This window comes from Emydura macquarii, unplaced genomic scaffold (assembly GCF_026122565.2).
Source record: "Emydura macquarii macquarii isolate MOO-44397 ecotype Brisbane River unplaced genomic scaffold, CSIRO-AGI_Emac_v2 contig_71, whole genome shotgun sequence".
In the NCBI taxonomy this organism is placed as follows: domain Eukaryota; kingdom Metazoa; phylum Chordata; order Testudines; family Chelidae; genus Emydura; species Emydura macquarii.
Genome location: NW_027130208.1, coordinates 7,965,659 through 7,984,998, shown reverse-complemented (window position 1 = coordinate 7,984,998; position 19,340 = coordinate 7,965,659). Strand labels below are relative to the sequence as shown.

The 19,340-nt window shown below is 44.2% G+C and overlaps 1 protein-coding gene across 6 annotated transcripts in view; it reads left to right on the top strand.

The window, feature by feature from the left end:
• FRMD4B (FERM domain containing 4B) overlaps nucleotides 1–19,340 on the top strand; it is a 185,591-nt gene that overhangs the window by 122,211 nt on the left and 44,040 nt on the right. For 5 of the 6 annotated variants that reach the window (XM_067542245.1, XM_067542255.1, XM_067542272.1 and 2 more), the window contains 2 exons: nucleotides 6,613–6,669; nucleotides 7,809–7,831. In XM_067542245.1, coding sequence (XP_067398346.1) covers nucleotides 6,613–6,669; nucleotides 7,809–7,831 — 80 coding nt within the window. Of the gene's footprint in view, nucleotides 1–6,612; nucleotides 6,670–7,808; nucleotides 7,832–8,534; nucleotides 8,747–19,340 lie in introns of those variants that run through there. The other variant, XM_067542293.1, reaches the window with a different exon arrangement.

The window sequence follows — 19,340 nt, the reverse complement described above, 5'->3', positions numbered from 1 at the left end:
CTGTAGCCAGGGCTCTGTGCCCACCACCATCCCATCCCCCATTTCCCTCCCGCCATGCCACAGGATCTGTGTGCATCCCCATACCCTGCCATTCTTCTCTTCCCTTCCTCTTAGCCCAGCAGGAGGTCTGTATGCCCCCCTTCCCTCCCTCTGCTACATGCTAGGATGCCTGTCTCCTTCACTCTCCCCCCTATTTCCCATCCCCTGTTCCCCTCTCTTCCCTGCTCCGTCTGCCCCCCGGCGGATCTTACCCCCTCTGATCCGTATTTCCTCCCCCTGGTCTCTGCTGCATTTCCCCCGTCCCCACTCTTGCTTCCTCCCTATCCGGCTCCCCGTTTCCCCCTCACACTCTGCTCTCCCCTCATTCTACGGTTCTCCTACTTCCTGTTCTAGTCCACGCTACGTCCAGTCTCCTACCGCAGCAAGGTAAGCTGCTGCCTCTGATATGTGTGGGCAGCAGCGTGAGTCTTCTGCCTGCAGCACCGGGGCTGGGTGCTGGCCAGAGGCTCTGATTTTTCCTGTGAATCACGCTTTTCTGGTGGCCCGATTTGCAGCAATAGCAATGGCCTGGTGTCCCTTGATGCCTGGAACATTCCCTGAAGTGTTGGAAATTGACCGGATGTGGTGCTCCAGACAGACAGAGAAATGACCTTGAGCTGAGCGGGACTCCTGGCTTCGCTCAGCCAATTAACCATGTTCACTTTCACATCCTTGCTGCCCCGTCTTGACCACAGGGGCTGCCGCTTCTTAACTTCCTCACTGACCTGTCTTTCAGCACCAGCCGTTCTCTTGCGACGCATCTTAGGTGAGGTCCTTGCAATTAATACCAAGTCACACACCCAAAGAACAAACTCCTACATGTTAGCCTGCCCAATTCACTCTGTGTTTACTTGTGCTGTCTGCCTGACTTTGCTTTCCCTGTGACCCACGCCTGACAAACAACGCAAGCACATAAAACCCTAGTTAACATGGACTGAGCTCAGCCACTCGGGTGTTCTAAAGGAGCATTTCCTTATCGCTGGTGCATGCATGAGTACTGGTGCGTCAGGTTTTTATAACTAGCACGCCAGGCTCCCTTCCCCCCACCCCGCCTTCATGAGGTGTTGCTTGTTTTATTTATTTATTTTTTCTGGACACTATTGTTGTGTTCACTTCTGAGTGGTCTAACCTGCCACGTAGCTAACTCTGCGCCCATCCCGGTCTTGCAATCTGCCTCCTGCTCAGTGACATAGACGCTGTTTCGCCTGGAGTTTAGAGTAGCCCAATATCCATTGCCATTGAGAGCGTGGACAGCCGAACGGCAGATGCTGATATGGATGAATAACACAGAAAACAGTTCCAGCCCCGGAGATCTTAGTCTAGCTATCAGACAGGACACAATGTGTGAACTGAGTTGCAGCAGATGGAAGACGTAATGAAACAAATGGAGTTTAGCGGGAAATTCTGAAGTCTCAGCTCATCACTTGGCTAACCAAGGGCTGACAATAGTGAGTTGTAGGTATCTTGGCTGAGGTAGGGCACCAGGGATCGCGCCCAGGAAAGAGACAGGAGACGTTCTCTAGCCCCCCTCTAGCTGCTGATTGACAGCATATATCTAATCAGTGGTTGCTGCTTCAGGGTTGGATTAGCCTCTAAGCCTCTGTCCGGCCCCTGCACTCAGCCAGACGGGACCCTCCATGGAGTGGTCCTCTGTGATACACTGGGCTTCACACCGTGTGCCCTTTTTATGCCCCCCCCCTCAATTTTTCCTGCCCCCCTCAATCTAGCAAGACTCAGCAGTTCCACTGCACCTGGAACTGTGTATGCCTACAGAGGAGGTGTTTTCAAGGGCGGAACAAGGTTTCCCCCTTAATGAGAAAAACCTGTGCACCACATAATGTAATGACATGATCCTGGGATCTCCAAAACTCACCGTTTGGGGTGAGCGCAATGCATGCGGATAAAGCTCCTGATAATGAAGGGACTTGCGGAGTGTAGGCCTGTGCCATTAACAAGCTCCATTAACACTGTGTTCTGTATTCTGGTATCTCCTGACTTTTTCTTCTGAAGTAGGTTTCATTAATGGAACTTCCTATTTTAAAATCAAAGCCAACCCCAAAATACGGAAATTTTATCAGGTGGAACTGCACTGACCCACCAAAAGCAGGGTTCAGACCTCTAGATCCACTACAGTGACCTCAACCACTTCAGCTACTGGAGAACAGGTGCCCATCTCCCTCCTGCTCCTCTTCCTCCTCCCTCATCCTCTTGCATTCCAGTCAACCTGCAGCTGCCGCCGCCGCCTCATTCTCCGTGCTGCCTGGGCAGCAGAAGCCGGAGCTTTCCGAGCACGGGTGGGAATGTTCCTGCTCACAGCCCACGGCTGGTGGGTTGAGAGGAGCAGTTTCAGGGATGTCCTGCTCAGTCCCTGCAGTCCCAGAAGGAAGCATGATCCATGGGGATGGCACACGCTCCATCTGGTCAGCACACAGGAGCTGTCAGAGGATGGAGCATGCTCAGTACAGACCTGAGACTTTGAAGAATTTAGCTGCCAAACAAGTCTCTGCTGAGCATGTGTAAACTGAGATTGTTTTTGTTTTTTGGAGGCCTAAATTAGCTGTGTTTAGGTAGATTTTTAGGGAAATGGCAGAAGACACATCCTTGGCACTAGAGTGATGCTCCTGACAAATTTCAAGTCCCTATTTTATAGCTAGGAGCTGCTAGAGTTTCCCAACAAAATGGTGGTGAGATTTTTTTTTTTTAAATTTTAACATGGGCAAAAGAGTGTATTTTCCCTGATCTCACTCTGAGAAATAGCCTGAACTGTTTAAGCTAAAACTTACCCCCCTACCCCCCCCCAAAAAAAAATATATCAGTGGAGACAGATGCCCCGGCATGGAAAATTTCAGCCCAAACGTTTAACTTTGGCAAAGTTATAAGCAACTGAAAACAGGGTCTTATACCGGGATATGTGGAGCAATCTTACCCCTAGGTCAGCGGTTCCCAACCTGTGGTCCCTGGAAAAGAAAAATAATAACGTCTTCCCCAAGGAAATGTACAATTTCAAATAAAACTAGTAGCATGTGGTGGGCTGTGAAATGTTTGGAGGTGGAAAAGGGGGCCACACACTCGGGAAGGTTGGGAACTGCTGAGCTATGTGACAGTATCCGTTCTGCCTATAATTAAGATGTGCTCGTAAATGTCAGTGATCCAAATAGGGCCCCAGGTGTCTCTTTTCAGTTACTGGGTATTCATCTCTTATCAGCGTTTGCTTCATTTGATCATGTTATCCAGTGTTGCCTCCCTGGAAGGGCGAGTTGTTACATTTGCTTGGCCTACTTTAGTCCTCCCTAGATACCTTTGTCATCTGATAACAGGTTGTCCCTGCTCACCACACCTTTGATCTTCAGAGCCACTCCCTTGCTTGAGACTGTCTCTCCCAAATGATTTTACAAGAAGTAGAGATGTAGAACTGTTTACAACGCGGGGATCTGACTTCCATTGACAGCCCAGTGGTGAAATATCAGTCAGGTATCGCAGAGATCAGTGCACCAATGATGGTGATGGGAACGAAGATAGAAGGTGGTTGGTCTTGCTCTGCATCCTTATCACTGCATTCGCTTGCACTGTGTCCACATACAGCCTGTTGTCTCCCTTAAAACACTTCATTGCACGTGCTGTGGTTCTTTCTCTCCTCTCTTTCCCTTCCATCCACTCCCTCTTTTTAATTCCACCCTTCTCTCTCCTGTTCTCTCACATATTTCCCTTTTTTCCATCTCCCTCCGAGTAACTGTGGTAATTATATATGCAGTTTATCTGGCTTTCTTGAGGCTATTCAAACAGAGAACTTCCTTGGACATCACTAGCCTGCAGTAAGGGGGGAAAAATGAACAGTCCACCCAGGTTTCTGTTTGAGAGGAGGAGGAAGATTTTAATGGTTCGGTTCTTATTTAGATACCAGTTTTCAAATCTTCTTTTGAAATGTGTCTGTAATTGATTTGTTTGTTTTCTTCCACATGCCCAGACTGTTGCTTTGAAGGACCCGTTTCAGGTCTTGATTTCTTAGGGCTGGTCTACACTACAGAGTTAGATGCAAGGCAGCTAACGTCAGCCTAACTGTGGAAACGTCTACACTTCAATTTCACTCCCTCCGACCCAATCGCCTAGCTCCACCGACTTAATAACTCCCCCCTCCATGGTCTGCATAGAGTCAAGGCCAACGTAGTTAGGTCGATACAGTGTCAGCGTAGACACTGCGTTGCTTAGGTCGCCTGTTACTGGCCTTCAGGGGCCTTCCTGCAGTTCCCACGCTGACTGTCTGATAGATACAAGCAAGATACAAGCTTGTTACTTAAGAATCCGTATTAAATGTGCCGGAGGTGGAGGAAAGTATTTTGGGGGCAACGCTTTGTGTTGTTTGTCTCTGTTATTTGTGACACTTGTTTGGCGTGAATGAAACGCATCCGGTACAGGGTGCTCATAATCTAGGGACTGCCTAGCGATCTCCTCCGGGTCATAGTAGCAACACCAGTTGGAAGGAGAAAATTCCTTGTAGTCTAACATTCTTGACAGGCTTGCAGGGATTTGTGGGAGGGGGAGAGAGGAATGACTTATGCTGCTGGCAGCGCTGGCAGAAGATGCCCTTTCTGTGAAAACTGAATTATTTACTAGCTCACTTTGAATTCAGCCTCAGTGGGCTGGGTCCCCAGCTACCATAAAGTAACATGGATCAAGACTTCTCTCTGTGAGTCCTGGTGACTGAGGGGTTGAGGCATTGGCTTACAATCCCAGAGGCTGTGGGCTCGGGTCTCACTTGATTTCAACTCCAGATCATGCCGCTCCGAAATTGGGTATCTGATCTGTAGGGGGAGGGAAGTCAAAGGTGGCTAGACATGACGCTAGTCACATCACTTTCTTCGGTATCGTTGGCTATGGAAACTAATGTGCTGTAAACAGCATCCGTCTGATAAGACATAGGAGGTGTGGGGCAGGCTTTGACTCTTGGTGGTATCTCTGTAATTCTCTGGGGCACCAATTACGCTGTTGGAACTGTTTCAACCCTGCATCTTACCTGGTCCATGCAGAACCCCTGAGATTTCCAGTAGACTAAGGATGTGCTATGACTTGAGTTACAAGAAGCAGGTGTCACATGTTCAATATTCTCCCCTGGAAAAATGGGAAATATTTACTGTTCAAAAACTCACTGGCCCCAGTCTGTCCTTTGTACAAGAGGCAAGGGGATAATTTTCCCAAATCAGGAGCCCCATCGTAAGCGGCTCTGTGCTGTCCCAGCCTAGCTGCTGAAGGTGGAATGTGATAGATGCCCCAGTTCCTGCAAACCCTTCTGCATCTGCCTGACAAATGGGCTCATTCACACGTGCCAAGTTGAACCACCTGTGTGGTATTTGCAGGATTGGGTTCCTAGATTGTAAACTCTTTGCCGAGGGGGCTCCCTCTTGCTTTGTGTTGTATAGCACAATGTACAAAATGGAAACCCCAGTCCTCAAAGGGCCTCTGGGTATGCTACAGCAATGTAAATATTTATTTACTAGTATTCACCATTGATGAACTAGGACCAGCCTCTTCACAGGTGGATGCCCAGCTTTGTAAATCTGGACTCGATGCTGTAACCAGGGGGATCTGCTAGTTTATGCATTAGCCAAAGCAGTGTTTTGGCATTTGCTCTCTGCTGTACATCTCTTAAGTTACTGGGTTCATGATGTTGTCAGAGCACATCTCTGGGTAAGTCAGGCAAGTGGCTCTTCCCTAGAGGTGGGTGAAGAAGGAAAATCTGGGAGGCAAGGATTCTGAGAAATTGTTTTGAACTTCACAGTAAAAACAATTACTTTACTTATGTGCATAAATCTGTTCTACTCATGGGCCTGATCCTACAAAGGAAGTTTAGTCTGAATGTTGTTATGTTGTACCCAATGATTATTAATAATATTTATATAGCCTCATGGGTGTCCGTGGTACTGCACAGACATAAGAAACTAGATAGTGGCCCTGAGGAGTTTGCATCTTAAAACATGCACATATCTTTGGCTCAACCCTGCGTCCCTTGTGCACTCAAATCTCCCACTCTGACAGGGTGTGTCTAGTCAGTTGCAATACAAAAGGATTTATGCAGAAAATACGCAATCACAAAATTAACTGAGTGGTGACTGGAAGATTCACTGGAGGGAGAGAGAACCAAAGACACACACACCAAAGAGAGAAATATCGTATCTGGGAAGTGAAGTGAGTGCCGCCAACTGATCTGGTGAAACTTGTAGGACTTGAATGTACTAAATGGCAGAGACAAAGGAATGATTCATTATGCATCACAGACACATTCAAAGAGCAGCTCCTGCTGTTCTCTCCCTGAATCCTGTTTTCAGAATTAACTTTCTTGAGTTAATTTTTTTTAAAAAGACAACAAACCTACACCCACAAATGGCAAAGTGACTGAAACTTTACTTGGTAACTCTTTCCTCCCCCCCTTCCCTCATTGCTGTGGTATGGTCTGTGATTGAGTGAGACCTAGAGATACAGAGTAGTGTGACAGTCTGCCAGATTTAGCAATCCTGGGCTCTGTCCCTCCACTGCTGAGTCAGGATATGTACATTAATGCTTTCCTCTTTATGCAAACAGGGGCAGATTGAGGTAGAAAGTGAGACGATCTTCAGATTAGCAGCCCTGATTTTACAGGTAAGATTATCCTTTCTTTGTGTGTGTGTGTGTGTGTGTATTTGCTTCCTAACATAACCCATAACTTTGAAATTTAGGTGTGTTTGCAGCGGTTTGTGATTGGTTTGCTAATCAGATTATTTATAATCCCCCTTCAAAAAAAAAATATATATATATATATATATTTGGGCTACATTTTGCATTGTCTCCATTACAAACATATGTTTGTGAATACTGAGGAGCTGCTGTTTCATTAAGGCCAGTGAGAGAATTTACTTTCAAACAATTCAGGTTGGAGGGGGGGGGGGGGGAATTCAAGTGTAACCTTTTTCTGTGAGAAAGATCATTGAACAGAATGATTCTGTCAGGTCTGTAGGTATTACAGTGGGTTTCTAACCTGTTTGTCACTTCCTCCTGCACCACAAATAATTGACATGCGGCTGTTTTTATGACAGGAGATGTTGGAGGGGAAAGGGAAATAGAGTACAATAGCGAAAAGTTACTACACCATTCATTTGAATTTTCCTTCAAGAGGACTAAAAACAATCTAATTGTTTTTCTCTCTGTTTTGGCAACAAAAATAAATAGTTTTCTCGCCATTAATTTTATGTCAAATCATTAACCTGGTCCATGTTATTTTTTTGTCACTAGGTTTACATTCTGTTTATGGTACAATCTGTGATTGAACACAACCACTTTCTTAAAGATGTCTTCATTAAATTTTCATTGACAAATGCAATGCGAGATTGGGTTGGCTTGAGCTGTAGGAATGATTGTTTTCAAGACTCATCACAACCGCTGACCTTCTTGTAGAGTCGGCCTTTAACTACAGGTAGTTGGTTACAGAGAGACTGGGTCTTTCTTTTTATGTCTCTCATAGTAAAAGTGACATGGGCTTTGAATGTGAAATTCATCAGTGTTTTGGGAGCAATGTGAACACGGTTTGTAGTTGGAGACGCTACAGCTGGAAACGCTGGGACAAAATTCCGCTCTTACATATATGCATGCAACTCTAGTGACTTCCTTGGGGTTGCATGATTATAAGTGACGTCAGGATTTAGCCAGAAAGCTAACATTAAGGATGCTGAGAATAGCAAAGTTCATACTCCAGGCTTTTGAAGAGATTGTGTTTTAATTTTGTCACTATTTTTCAATTGTAGGAAGCTAAAGGTGACTATTCCAGGTAATAACATTTCTCTTTATAAAATGTTTGTGCTTACTGGCTATCTTTCTTTGGTTCGCTTTGTATTTTAAACAATCATTTTACTACCATCAGCAGTAAAGAAAAAACTCAGCCTCATGCAGTAACCGAAGAAGTAAAATCTCTGCCATGCCAGACAAAATCTTTTGAGTTCATGTGGTGAAGCGTTTATTTTGTGAACAGGTTCTGAATTGAAACATTCTGTTCCAAACTATCCCAGTCAAATCACACCTTCTGATCTGCGTTTCCTTTAAAATGGGACTAAATAAATGCTCCCACCATTTCACATCGGAGACCAGGACGCTGTCCTGTGTCTTCGTTCCATGTTTGTAAGCTCCTAACGACGCTGTGTATAGTGCTAATGCATGCACAGAAAGATGGAGTTTGTCAGCTGCCTGCTTTGGAGATCAATGCAGTGCTTTCTTCTGCAGCTGCCCTGCAGGGGCCTCACCCTTCATGCACTTGACCTGACAGTTGTATTGTAGCTGGTGTGAGACTCGGAGTTCTTGGGTTTAGCTACCTAATGCCGCATAATCAGACAGCACTTACCCTTGAAATCATTTTCTACCTGTTAAACTCGGTTCCTTGCATGCAATAACTGGCCAATGGGACAAAAGTAAGAGCTGAAAGGAGAGACCTTCAATTAGAAACAGCTCACCAAACAAACAGAAATTCAAAAGGTCAGCTTTAGTCATGTTAATGTTTTACTACGTGCTGAGTTTCCACATAGGAAGGATGGCTTATTTACACTTCTGCTACAAGAGCTTTCAAGTGACACACTTTGCAAATGCAGGATCCTGAGGCTATCGGCTGGACTGCAGTAACTAACAGCTTCGGATTGCCAAAGCCAACAACAATAGCTTGCCTCAGCTTTTGTAATCAACGGACAGTTGTCAAGTAAGTTCGGGTTCTTCTAACCAAGATCCTTGCACCTCCAAGAGCTGGTCCTCCTTCCAGCGAAGTCAGTCACAAAACTCCCATGGATTTGAATGGTTCAGGGCCAGGCCCTTAAAAGGAAAAAGATGATCTTGTGGCTAAAATAGTGGATCGGGGCCCCAAGTCATGTGGGTTTTGATCACAGCAAGTCACTTAAACTTACTGTGCCTCTATTCGCCTCTCTGAAAACCGGGGATAATATACTTCTCGACCTCACAGAGACGCTGTGAAGCTTAGCTCGTGTTTGTGATCTTCTCAAAAACACTTTGCAGAGAAGGTGCTACTGAAATGCTGCAAAATTAATTACTTCATATCTTCCCCCTTTAAAGTTCCACACCCGCCCTGCAAGTTCTCTTTTGTGGAAAGGCGCAGCTGCTATGCTCGTTCCATAATGGGTCAGAAAGTGTGAATTAAAACCAAATGTGTGCGCAAGACTACTTTAGATTAATCCTATGACAGAAAGAAGACATTTGATTCTGCATCTCAAGCGCAATTATTGGGGTCGTCAGTGATAAGGAAATTAGCTCAGTTACCAGCATATCTTGCAAAAATATTGTGGAACGTGTTTTCTGTGCCAAACCCACCCTTGATAGGAAGAATACATTCCAGACACAGTGTCGTTATTTATGCAAGTATAATATTTAGTCAGTCTTCCCCATTGTCAGTATCTGGTTATTGACGTGTTCGTTGTAATCAGCTGGGAACTAGAGTTTGAAGCACTTTGGAAAGTGGCTGTCCTGAGATTGTGTTTACTTGAAATTGCGACAGTAAACTTTTTAATGTGGGGTTTTATATTTAATGAACCTCCAGTAAATACAGGAATCACCTAGGCATTTGCTTGCAAAGAGTTAAAATGGGCTACATGTAAGTGTGTGTTAAGTGATCCCTTCTGTGCCTGGTTGATCTTCACACGTCTGGTGGCAAAGGAATTTTTTGGACCTGTACATTGAAGCTGTGGATGGGAAAAGGGTTACTAGGGTTGAAGGTTTTTAAAGAATGGTTCATATCCTGATGTTGATCTGTGTATTGAACTCCCACTAAAGTCAGTGGGAGTCTTGCACGCTGGGAAGGGAACAGTAATGTTCCAAGAAATTGTCCCGATTGCCGAGTGGGAGAGCACTTTTTTGGAAAGCTGTTATTTCAGTAAGAGAACATAGCGTTTGCTTACTTGAAAATCATACAGAAAGGAAAAGCCCCTGTCCCGTGGAGACCGTCCTACAGAAAGTTTGCAGTGTGGCAGCACACTGGCCCATGGCAGCTGGAAGATAAAAAGCCTCTGATTTTTGCCTTCCTCAGGTTAATTCCAATATGGGCAATGGAATCCTGGCCTGAGGAATTAGGACCTTCGAGCTCAGAAAGAGGGATTCCCAAGGGAGGTAAAATTTTCAAAAATGCCTGAGGGTATGTCTACACTGATGGCGGCAAAGTCGCCGCCGTCAGATCGACCTATCTAGATCGATTGAGCGGTCAGTGAAGACCCGCTCAATCGATCCAGAAGTCGACGCTGGTAAACCACCCCCTCAAGTGGTGTAGCGCTGCGTTGACGGGAACGCAGTTCCCGTCGGCGCAGTTCAGTGAAGACACCGCACGGAAGGGAAGCACGGCAGTCAACGGGAGTTGCACAAGCTACTCTGCGTAGCTTGCGTAACTCCTGTCGACTGCCGCCGAATCGCCAGGTCAGTGTAGACCAGGGCTAAGTGACTAAGTCCCATTTTAAAGGGTGATTTAGGAGTCTAAGTCCCATTGACTTTTAAGACTTCCTACAAACCTATGTACCTAAGCTACTTTGGAAAATGGAACATAGTCACTTAGGCATTTTTAAAAATGGCACTTCAGGCCAGGTTCTAGAGGTGCAGGTAGGGGCCCAACTGGATTTTCAAATGTGCCTATCTGCATTTTTAAGCCCTAAATCCCCTTAAAAGCCTGGCCCTTAGGCATTTTTGAAAATGCTACCCCATAGTAATATCTCACCTGGGAACCTCCCTTTCTGAAATACATGAGGTCTACCCCGCTCCTACGTCACGTCTGAGAATTTTACCCAGGGTATGTTTCTTGTACCGAGGATGTCCGTGTCAGCACAGTTAGTCGTGTTTTGGACAGCACTAGTCTCTAAAGTTACTTCTGGTTCCATGAGCAATTATTAGCAGAGGTGGCAAAACAGAATGGATGCCTTTCAAATGATGCAGCTCGCCATTTTCTTATCAATCATGAGCCGTTCAGTTCCTTTTCCTGTTTACTAAATTGTGATCCTGGCCAGGATAATTATACTGTATGTGTTTATCAGGAGTTGTGTAGGAATGTGGCACAGCCATGCACACTGAACAGCCAATCTATGGATTTAATGGGACAGTGTTGAGCTTGACGTGGCCAGAAACTTGACCTTTGATAAAGCTTTTCAGTGGTGCTGTTGAGTTCCATGTGAGCTTGTTTTGAATTGTTGCAGATTTTTGACCCATGGTTTCCCAGTAATGATAATGTGGTTGGTTTTTTCAAAGAGAAGAGAAAGATAATGTTTTGCTTGTATTTACTTTTCAGCAGTTCTCTGTGCATTGTGCATGCTTGAATTTAAATTGAAATTCCTGTAATCCATAAAATCTCCTCTCAATACTGCACCCTACCCCAAAATCCCACAGACAGCACAAATTAATTCTTTAATGCACTACCATGGTTTTGGTGAAAGAGAAAAAGCTACAATCCTCGGTTCAGAATGACTTGAACCTGTACATTCCAATAAGATCTTTTTTTTATGTTAGATTCAAGTTGCAGCTTCTGACACAGTTAATGGTTAGAAAAATATATGTGTTATATTCATTTTTCGGAGTCCACTTTTAACTTGATTTTTATAAAATGAATGTTGTGTCAAGGCTTCATGCAATTAATAGATTTGGCCTTCTGGTAATTATTCATAGTGTAAATATGCAACATATAGCATAGTGCTGCTCTGGAAAATTAACAAACTATCATTCCCCAATTAACTCCTATGGAATATAAGTCTATTCACCAATCAGATATTGTACAACACTATATTTTATTAATGTTGTATTAAAGTCTTTGCAATATTTATAGTGATCTGATTATCCACCTTATATGCATTGTGTGGTACAATCAAACTATTTGTCTTTTCTTTAGTCTTTATAGCATAATCCTTTTTTAATTTTTTTAACGAAAATATATTTTCTATTAGAGATAGTTGTGATTTCCATTCTCTTCAGGTTTGTATAACTTCTGGGGCATGACTGAAACAGACAGGTTGAAATGAAGATTGACAGTCCTAAATCTTGTGCTTCCATAAGCAAGAAAAAGTTGATTCAAATCAGATTAAGTACTGTGTGCAGTGTAAGGAGAGTTACCTTTTTAAAAGTTTACTTTGGGACAGATAATCTCAGATCATATTTTCCACAGTAATTTCAGAGCTGAGCCCAGCCCAAACCCAGGCTGTCTGAAACTTAATTAAATTGCTGGAGGAGGGCTTCCATTTTCTTTAAATAGCTGACACATTGGATTTCCATTTTAGCCTGCAGGCTGCAAAGATAACTACCGACTGGGTATAACATAACACAGCCAGCGTAATGAATTCCTGATAGCTGACATGTCTGAGAGGCTGGGGTTTATCATTTTATGGGCGATAAACACCGTTTGTGAAAGGAAATAGTTTGTTTAAAAGATACAATTGCCGTCTGCAAGGGTAGCATAATTGTAAATTCAGGGGCCTCCGAACCAAATTTCACAGAGGAATAAATTAAATGCTTCCTTTGTTTTTAGCTGTAATGAGCTACTGTTAACAACTTGCTCCAAATTGAGAGAGAGAGAGAACAATAATATCAGCTCTCTGGTCAACATTTACTTGAAAATCTTATTATTTTACTGGATAGACCGGAAGATTGTTTACAAGAGAGGAATGTTTATCAAAAAAGTTGGAACAGTAGCTGCTTTAAAGCTGTTCAGAGTTGTTTGTCTTGTAGAATAGCACCTGTTTGCCATATTTTTCATCCTATGACTGACGTCACTTTAAAAATAGTGCATCCTGAAGGATTGGTAATGGCTTTACAAAGCCTTTCTTGTCTATAGCTTCCTAGCTGAAGTCCAACCCAGTTCGTAATGCCCAAAAGTCTTAACTGTCTGTCTGCTGAGAAATAAGTAGGTTCTCCAGGTCCCAGCAGTCAAGTGATCACGTCACAAAAACCCAATATCGAGGAGTTGTGCTTATCATTCGGAGCAAAGAGGCCAAGGATTGGATGAGCATGGAGAGTGAACTGCTGTCTAAGCCTTAGAGAACTTCCCATCAGGATGAGATTTGGGCATGTTGCTGCATGATATGGGAGAGCAAGTGGCTTAGTGGAGGACTTCAGTCTCCAGAGATGTCAGTCTAGCACATTTCACAGACACCAATTTCACTAATGAAAGATGATAAATAAAAATACAGGTTGATAAATGCATATTTAAATAAGTGTCTAAGCAATAACATTAAAATAGAGTGTTCCCCCAAAATATTCCATTGTAAGTGCATTGAAGGTACCATACAGGTAGTTCGTAAATCAATATTGACACTCTGGCATTGCATTATGTTCATATTACTGTATTTCTGCTTGGTTGCCAAGTGAATCATTGTGTATTTTGCCTGTCAGCAGTAACTCTTTACATAAACGTTTTCCTTAGATACCTCATTTGAACTTAGTTTCTTTCTCTTGATCAAATTAAGATACGCTTTTTCCAGCGAAAATATGGACACAGTTTTGGAAGTGCTTACTTGAAGTTGTGGGCAACTAACATGAATAAAGGTTTGCAAGATCAGGCCCTATTATTTTATTTATTTGTTCATTTAATTAATTTTATATGATGCGCCCAGCAAAATAAGCAACATGCATTACAATTTAGATAAAAACACATTTAATAAATTTAATCTATTGACAGTGTCATAATACCTCTCCAACCTACACAGCTAAGGGTATGTTTACACTGCCGAGGCTGCACGTATCAATGCACAGGATCGATTGAGCAGTCTGTGGAGACCCGCTCAATCGCTCCCAGAAGTGCTGTCCGGTCGACGCCATAAATCCACTCCCACCTCCGCCCCTGAAAAGAGTAAGGCTGCGTCGACCAGAAGGCGTCTCCCGTTGACGCAGTGCAATGGAGACACCACAGTACGGCACCGTAAGCAAGTCAATGGGAGATACGCAAACTACATTACCTAGCTTATGCATCTCCTGTCAACTGCCGGCGGCAGTGTAAACCAGGCTTCAGACCCTCCTTTCCCAGTCACCCCTTTCCTAGTTAAATATAGCAGATAGGCTTTGTAATGCATCTTAAAGGTAGAACTGCTTGGAAAATGAGAGTGGAGGAGAGGGAGAGGAGTACTACAGTAACTTTAGACTTTTCTCAGTTCTTGCTGAGCCATTGCAGTTTATCAAAGGAGATGTAGTCCTGCTGGGAAACCAAAGAGGAGCATGGGGGTACTGAACTACAACTTCCATGAGACACCTTGGCAGAATTTCTGAATTGAAAACTTTTCAGACGTGACGTTTTTCAACCAGAAGTTGAAATTGTCCATGGAAAGCAGACACCTTTTTGCAAAACAAACCAACCCCAATTTTCTGTCCAAAAAATAGTTTAGATGGACATTTTTCAACCAGCCCTACTTGAAGGTCATTATATTGAAGTCAGACCAGAAGGCCAAGCGAATTGCTGATCCTACTCTGAAAACCCCAAGCCTTTTAGTTTTGTCATCTTGGATGGCTCTTCTTCCTCTTCTGTGATTTGACATGGAGAGGGATGGTCTCTCAGACACAAATTATCCAAACTGTAAAGAGCTACCTGCTAAAAACCAGCAACGTGGCTTGCACTCTTGAATAGTGTGTGTTTCCTTGAAGATTTATACTCAGAGCAAAATTTGGACTGGTTTTCTCTTACTTCTTTCAAGCTAAAACAAAGGTTTGATATTTGTGTAAATCCATCCACCATTGTCTATACAGTAGGCAAAATGAAAGAAGAGCCTCCAGAAGTAGGTGGTCATATTGTAAAGTATGAAGTGCAAAGGTCTTCCATGTGATAAGTTTAGTTATCAGTTTGAACTGAGCTTCGCAGTATATAGTACACCCTCCCGAACATGAGTTCTGTGGTGTTCAAGAGGGTGTCTATCTTAGTACTAAACCTGATGGACATTTGTTTAACTTTGCAAGGGTCAGAGCTCAAATGAAGGTAAAGGAGATCATCCTAAGGGACCTGTTGTTTACAGATAATGAATCCCTTGTGGTCAGTGTTGATGCCCTACAACATCTTATTACCAAGTTCTCTGATACATGTAAAATCTTTGGGCTAGCAATAAGCTTGAAGAAGACTGTTATCATGCATCAAGGCTTGTCAGAACCAGTTCCAGATATCACCTTAGGTGGTATTCATCTGGATGTTGTTGACAAATTTTGTTACCTTAGCTCTACTGTTATAAGTGATGTAGATCTTGATGCTGAGCTTACTAGTAGAATCGGCAAAACAGCCAGGAACTTTGGTCTTTTGCAAGACAAAGCCTGAAACAATAACAAATTGTCAACTAAAGTGAAAATCCATATTTATGAGACGTGTTGTATCCACTGCTCTCTGTGGCTCAGAAACATGGACGTCTTACGGCAGACATACCAAAAGACTAAACAGCTTTCATATCAGATGCTTATGTAAAATTCTTTGAGTAAGATGGCAAGACTGGGTGACAAATGTGGAAGTATTCAGTCGTGCTGGTATGTCATTCATAGGAACATAGATTAGTAAGAAAAGACTTCAGGTGGCTTGGACATGTCAAGCAAATGCTGGATTACAGGTTCCCGAAGAGTGGGCTGTACTTTGAAGCTCACGAAGGATCTAGAAAGAGAAGCAGACCGCTGCACAGATTTTGGGATGCTTGCAAAGATGACTTAGTATTCTTTGGCATCTCTGTGGATGATTCAGAAAGGAGTGCAGAATGCCACTCTGATTGGCAGAATCAGCTTGTAAATGGAGCAAGGCGTTGTGAGGCAGATTGGATCAAGCTTTGTGGTGACCAGCGTCAGAGGAGGAAGGAATCTGGTGCTCGGATTCAGAGCATTGCTAGTGCACGGGTGTAGCCCTACCTGTGGACGGGACCCGTCACTCATGCAGCATACTCAGCAGCCATCAAAGAACCCATTGGTGCCTACACCATGCTCTATAAAGAGCAACGGTACCATTGACATAGTACATGAGGCCAAATTTACCCTTTGTGTAACTCCATTGACTGAGTTACTCCAAGAAATAATTTGGCTCCTGCAATCTAAACTGTGCGGGTTCATTATAGCATTGCACACTGACCCTGCTGCACGTCAGCATTTCTCACTACATCTGAGATAAAAACCTGCTTCTGGCTGAAACTTTTGTTTACGTACTGTTGTAGGTAACCCCTAAGATGTCTCCAACTGAAAGTTGAGGGAGAATATATTTCTGGGTTTTCTCATTTATTTACATTATCTGTTTGACGGCACTTTGTGCATCGTTCCTTTCACTGTTTCCCCTGATAGGCCCCCATGCTTCGAGACTGCTCAGACACAAAAAGTTGTGTGTCTGTGTAAGAGTTTGCAGCTGTAGGATATCTGCCAGTGTTTTCTGTTTGCGTGGGTCTTTCACTCAGCAACAGGGGACACAAAATGCATTTTAAAACAGGAAGATTTGACGTAAAAACTACAGAACTCAACAAGGGGATGTTGAAGGCAGGTGGTGTTCCTGCAGCTACTTCTAACTCTCCTTTGAAAATAATCAGATTTCAGTTTGATAGCTCCCTTTTAACATTTTTCCATCTTCTTCTTATAATGATCTGTGTAAAGGCTTCCAAGGAGTTTGTACAGTCTTTGGAGTAAATATGTATTTTTGTAGTTATCTGTTTTGGATTATCCATGCAACAGACCATAATGACATTGAGGGCATGTCTACACTGCAGTAAAACACCCACGGCTGGCCCAGCATCAGCTGACTTGGGCTTTGCGGCTGTAAAATTGAAATGTAGATGTTTGGGCTGGAGCCCAGGTTCTGGGACCATGTGAAGGGCGATGGTTCCAGGGCCTGAGCTCCATCTAGAGCCCCAACGTCTATAAGATGTTTTCAAAGTAATTTAATAACATGATCTTGTGGTCTAACGATGCGTAGTGTGATCTAAGAATAACATGAATTTTTACAGAAATGTAGCTGTACATCTGATATTATCAACATACACTGCAATGGGTGCAAAGGAGCTGTTTTGCTCTGTGCCATTCATACATGCTCCCACAAATGGGGTCCTTCCATTTTTAAATACACCTGTAAACCGATGGGCAAATCCTGGTCCCGTTGCTGCATGCCTGGCGCAGTTCTGCTCAGCAGGGTGGGCAGGATTTGGGGAGGCCTGTGCCTGTGTTCCCCTTGGTGCAGAACTAATTGTGCAAGGTGGACCAGAGAAGGGTGAGTGTGGCCCCAGAGGGTCCAAAGGTCATGCAGTCCTCTTCCCCATGGAGAGGCACACGTTAGAGGTATGCAGGCTACAACAACCTCAGAGGCTCCAGAGCCTCAAGGAAAGGATTGGCCCCAATACATCTTCCCGTCATGCAGACTGGTCGTTAAACTGAGGATTTGCCTCTGCGCTGGGTAAAATTATGTTCCAGTGATTCTGAGCTGCAGTCTGTTTTCAATTACACTGGTGAATACCTGGCGATACTCCACTGACTTCAATGAACTTTCTCCAGATTTGCACCAGGTAACGGAGAGCAGAGTCTGGCTTCAAGTGACAACCTCAGAATTTCCTTCCCTTTAGCTGCCTAATTTTCTCGCTCTGTACTGGAAGGCTCTTGATTTCGTTGCATACGTTTTGCACTACCTAGGCATGGTGGGAATGAGCAGAAAAACAGCAGCATTTCAGTCTCCGCTTTTTTGCCGTTGTGGATTTGTCAGTCCTTTTATCGTTATTTTGATCCTTTTTGTGGGGGGGGGGGGGTCTTTCAAAGTATCTTTATATCAGTACAGAGGACTGTGATAACAAGCTTTAAACTTTGCTGCTGTATTCAGACCTACAAAAGAACCATTACTAATTTGGCTAATCTGACTTTTGTCTGAACAGACAGAACTCATGGATGTTAGCAATAACAGTCTGTTGTTTTGCGGGGAGAGTTTGGGATCCTTTGATCATCATGTCAACTGTGAATAATCTTCACTTGTTCAAGAGGAAATCTCTAGGTAAAGTGAAGTAGATTTGCATCCTGCCTGGTCTTATGGGAAAATATTAACAAATGCACACGTGGGCACTTTTTGCAAGTTATCTGCGTACTGCTTTAATTCTGCCCATGGGATACCCGTTGGCAACGGTGGAAGTTTTGTTCAAAGACTGAGGGTTCTTATGTTCAAAATACACAGCTCTCAATATTGGAGCTGGAGAAGAAAGACGGCCGAGAGGGTAAGGCCATGGCCTAGGACATTGGTTCTCAAACTGGGGGGTTGTGACCCCTCAGGGGGTCACAAACTGTGAGCCCCGGACAGGCTCAGGACTGTGTGTCTCCCTGCTTCCTCCTGGTGGAGGAACATGAAGGAAGGGGGCGAGCGGTGATACACAGATACTGCTCACCTCCCCGCCAAGTTCCTCCACGCCCTTCTATGGTCTGGGGACGTGGGGGGGAGCAAGAAGCAATGCCAGGGCTCTCTGCATCCAGGTCACTTCCCCCACCTGGGCAGTGCTGTGAGGCCAGCATTCGGAGCAATCAGCAATACCTGCTGCTCTGTGCATGCAGGTCTATTACCCAGGTGGGTGCGGGGGAGGGGGGGTGGGGAGGCATGCAGGGGTCAGGGCAAAGAGGGCACACTGAATGGGTTAGGGGTCCAGGGAGAGTGGGGAGCCCATGGGGGCCAGGGGCAGGCACCCACAGGGGCCTGCTATGTGAAGGAAGTCACCAACACAAAAAGTTTGAGAACCACTGGCCTAGGACTTGACACCTAGTTCAAGTCCCAACTCCCGGACAGACTTCCTGTGTGATCTTGAGCAAATCACTAAGCCTCTCTGTGCCTCAGTTCCCAACCTGTAGAATGGGGATAATAGCATTTCCCTACCTTATTATGAGGATACATACATTAAAGATTGTGAGATGCTCAGATGCTATGGTAATGAGGCCATATACGTGTACTTGGGTACCTCGTTGAGCGAGGCTCTAATGAGTGGACTGTCCTAACATCATAATATATTCCATCTGAGGACCTCCGAGCACTTCCCAAACGTTAATGAATAAGGCCTCCAACATCCCCTGTGAGGTTGGTAAGCATTATCTCCCTTTTTTTCAGAAAGAGAAACTCAGGTGTAGAGACCATTTGTAACTTGGCCAATTGAGCAGTAAGTACCAGAGCTAGAATTATAAGCTACGTCTCCTGGCCCCATGGCTCTGATCCAACTCCCACTGAAGTCAGTGGAAAGAGTCAGTGGAAATCTTGTGCTTTTGTTACAAGCCCATCTCTGCCTATAGAAAGTTTTACAAGTTAGTCTCTCAGCAGATCTTAGGTTGATACGCGCCATCAGTGGGTTTCATCTGTATGATCTCTTCTTTCC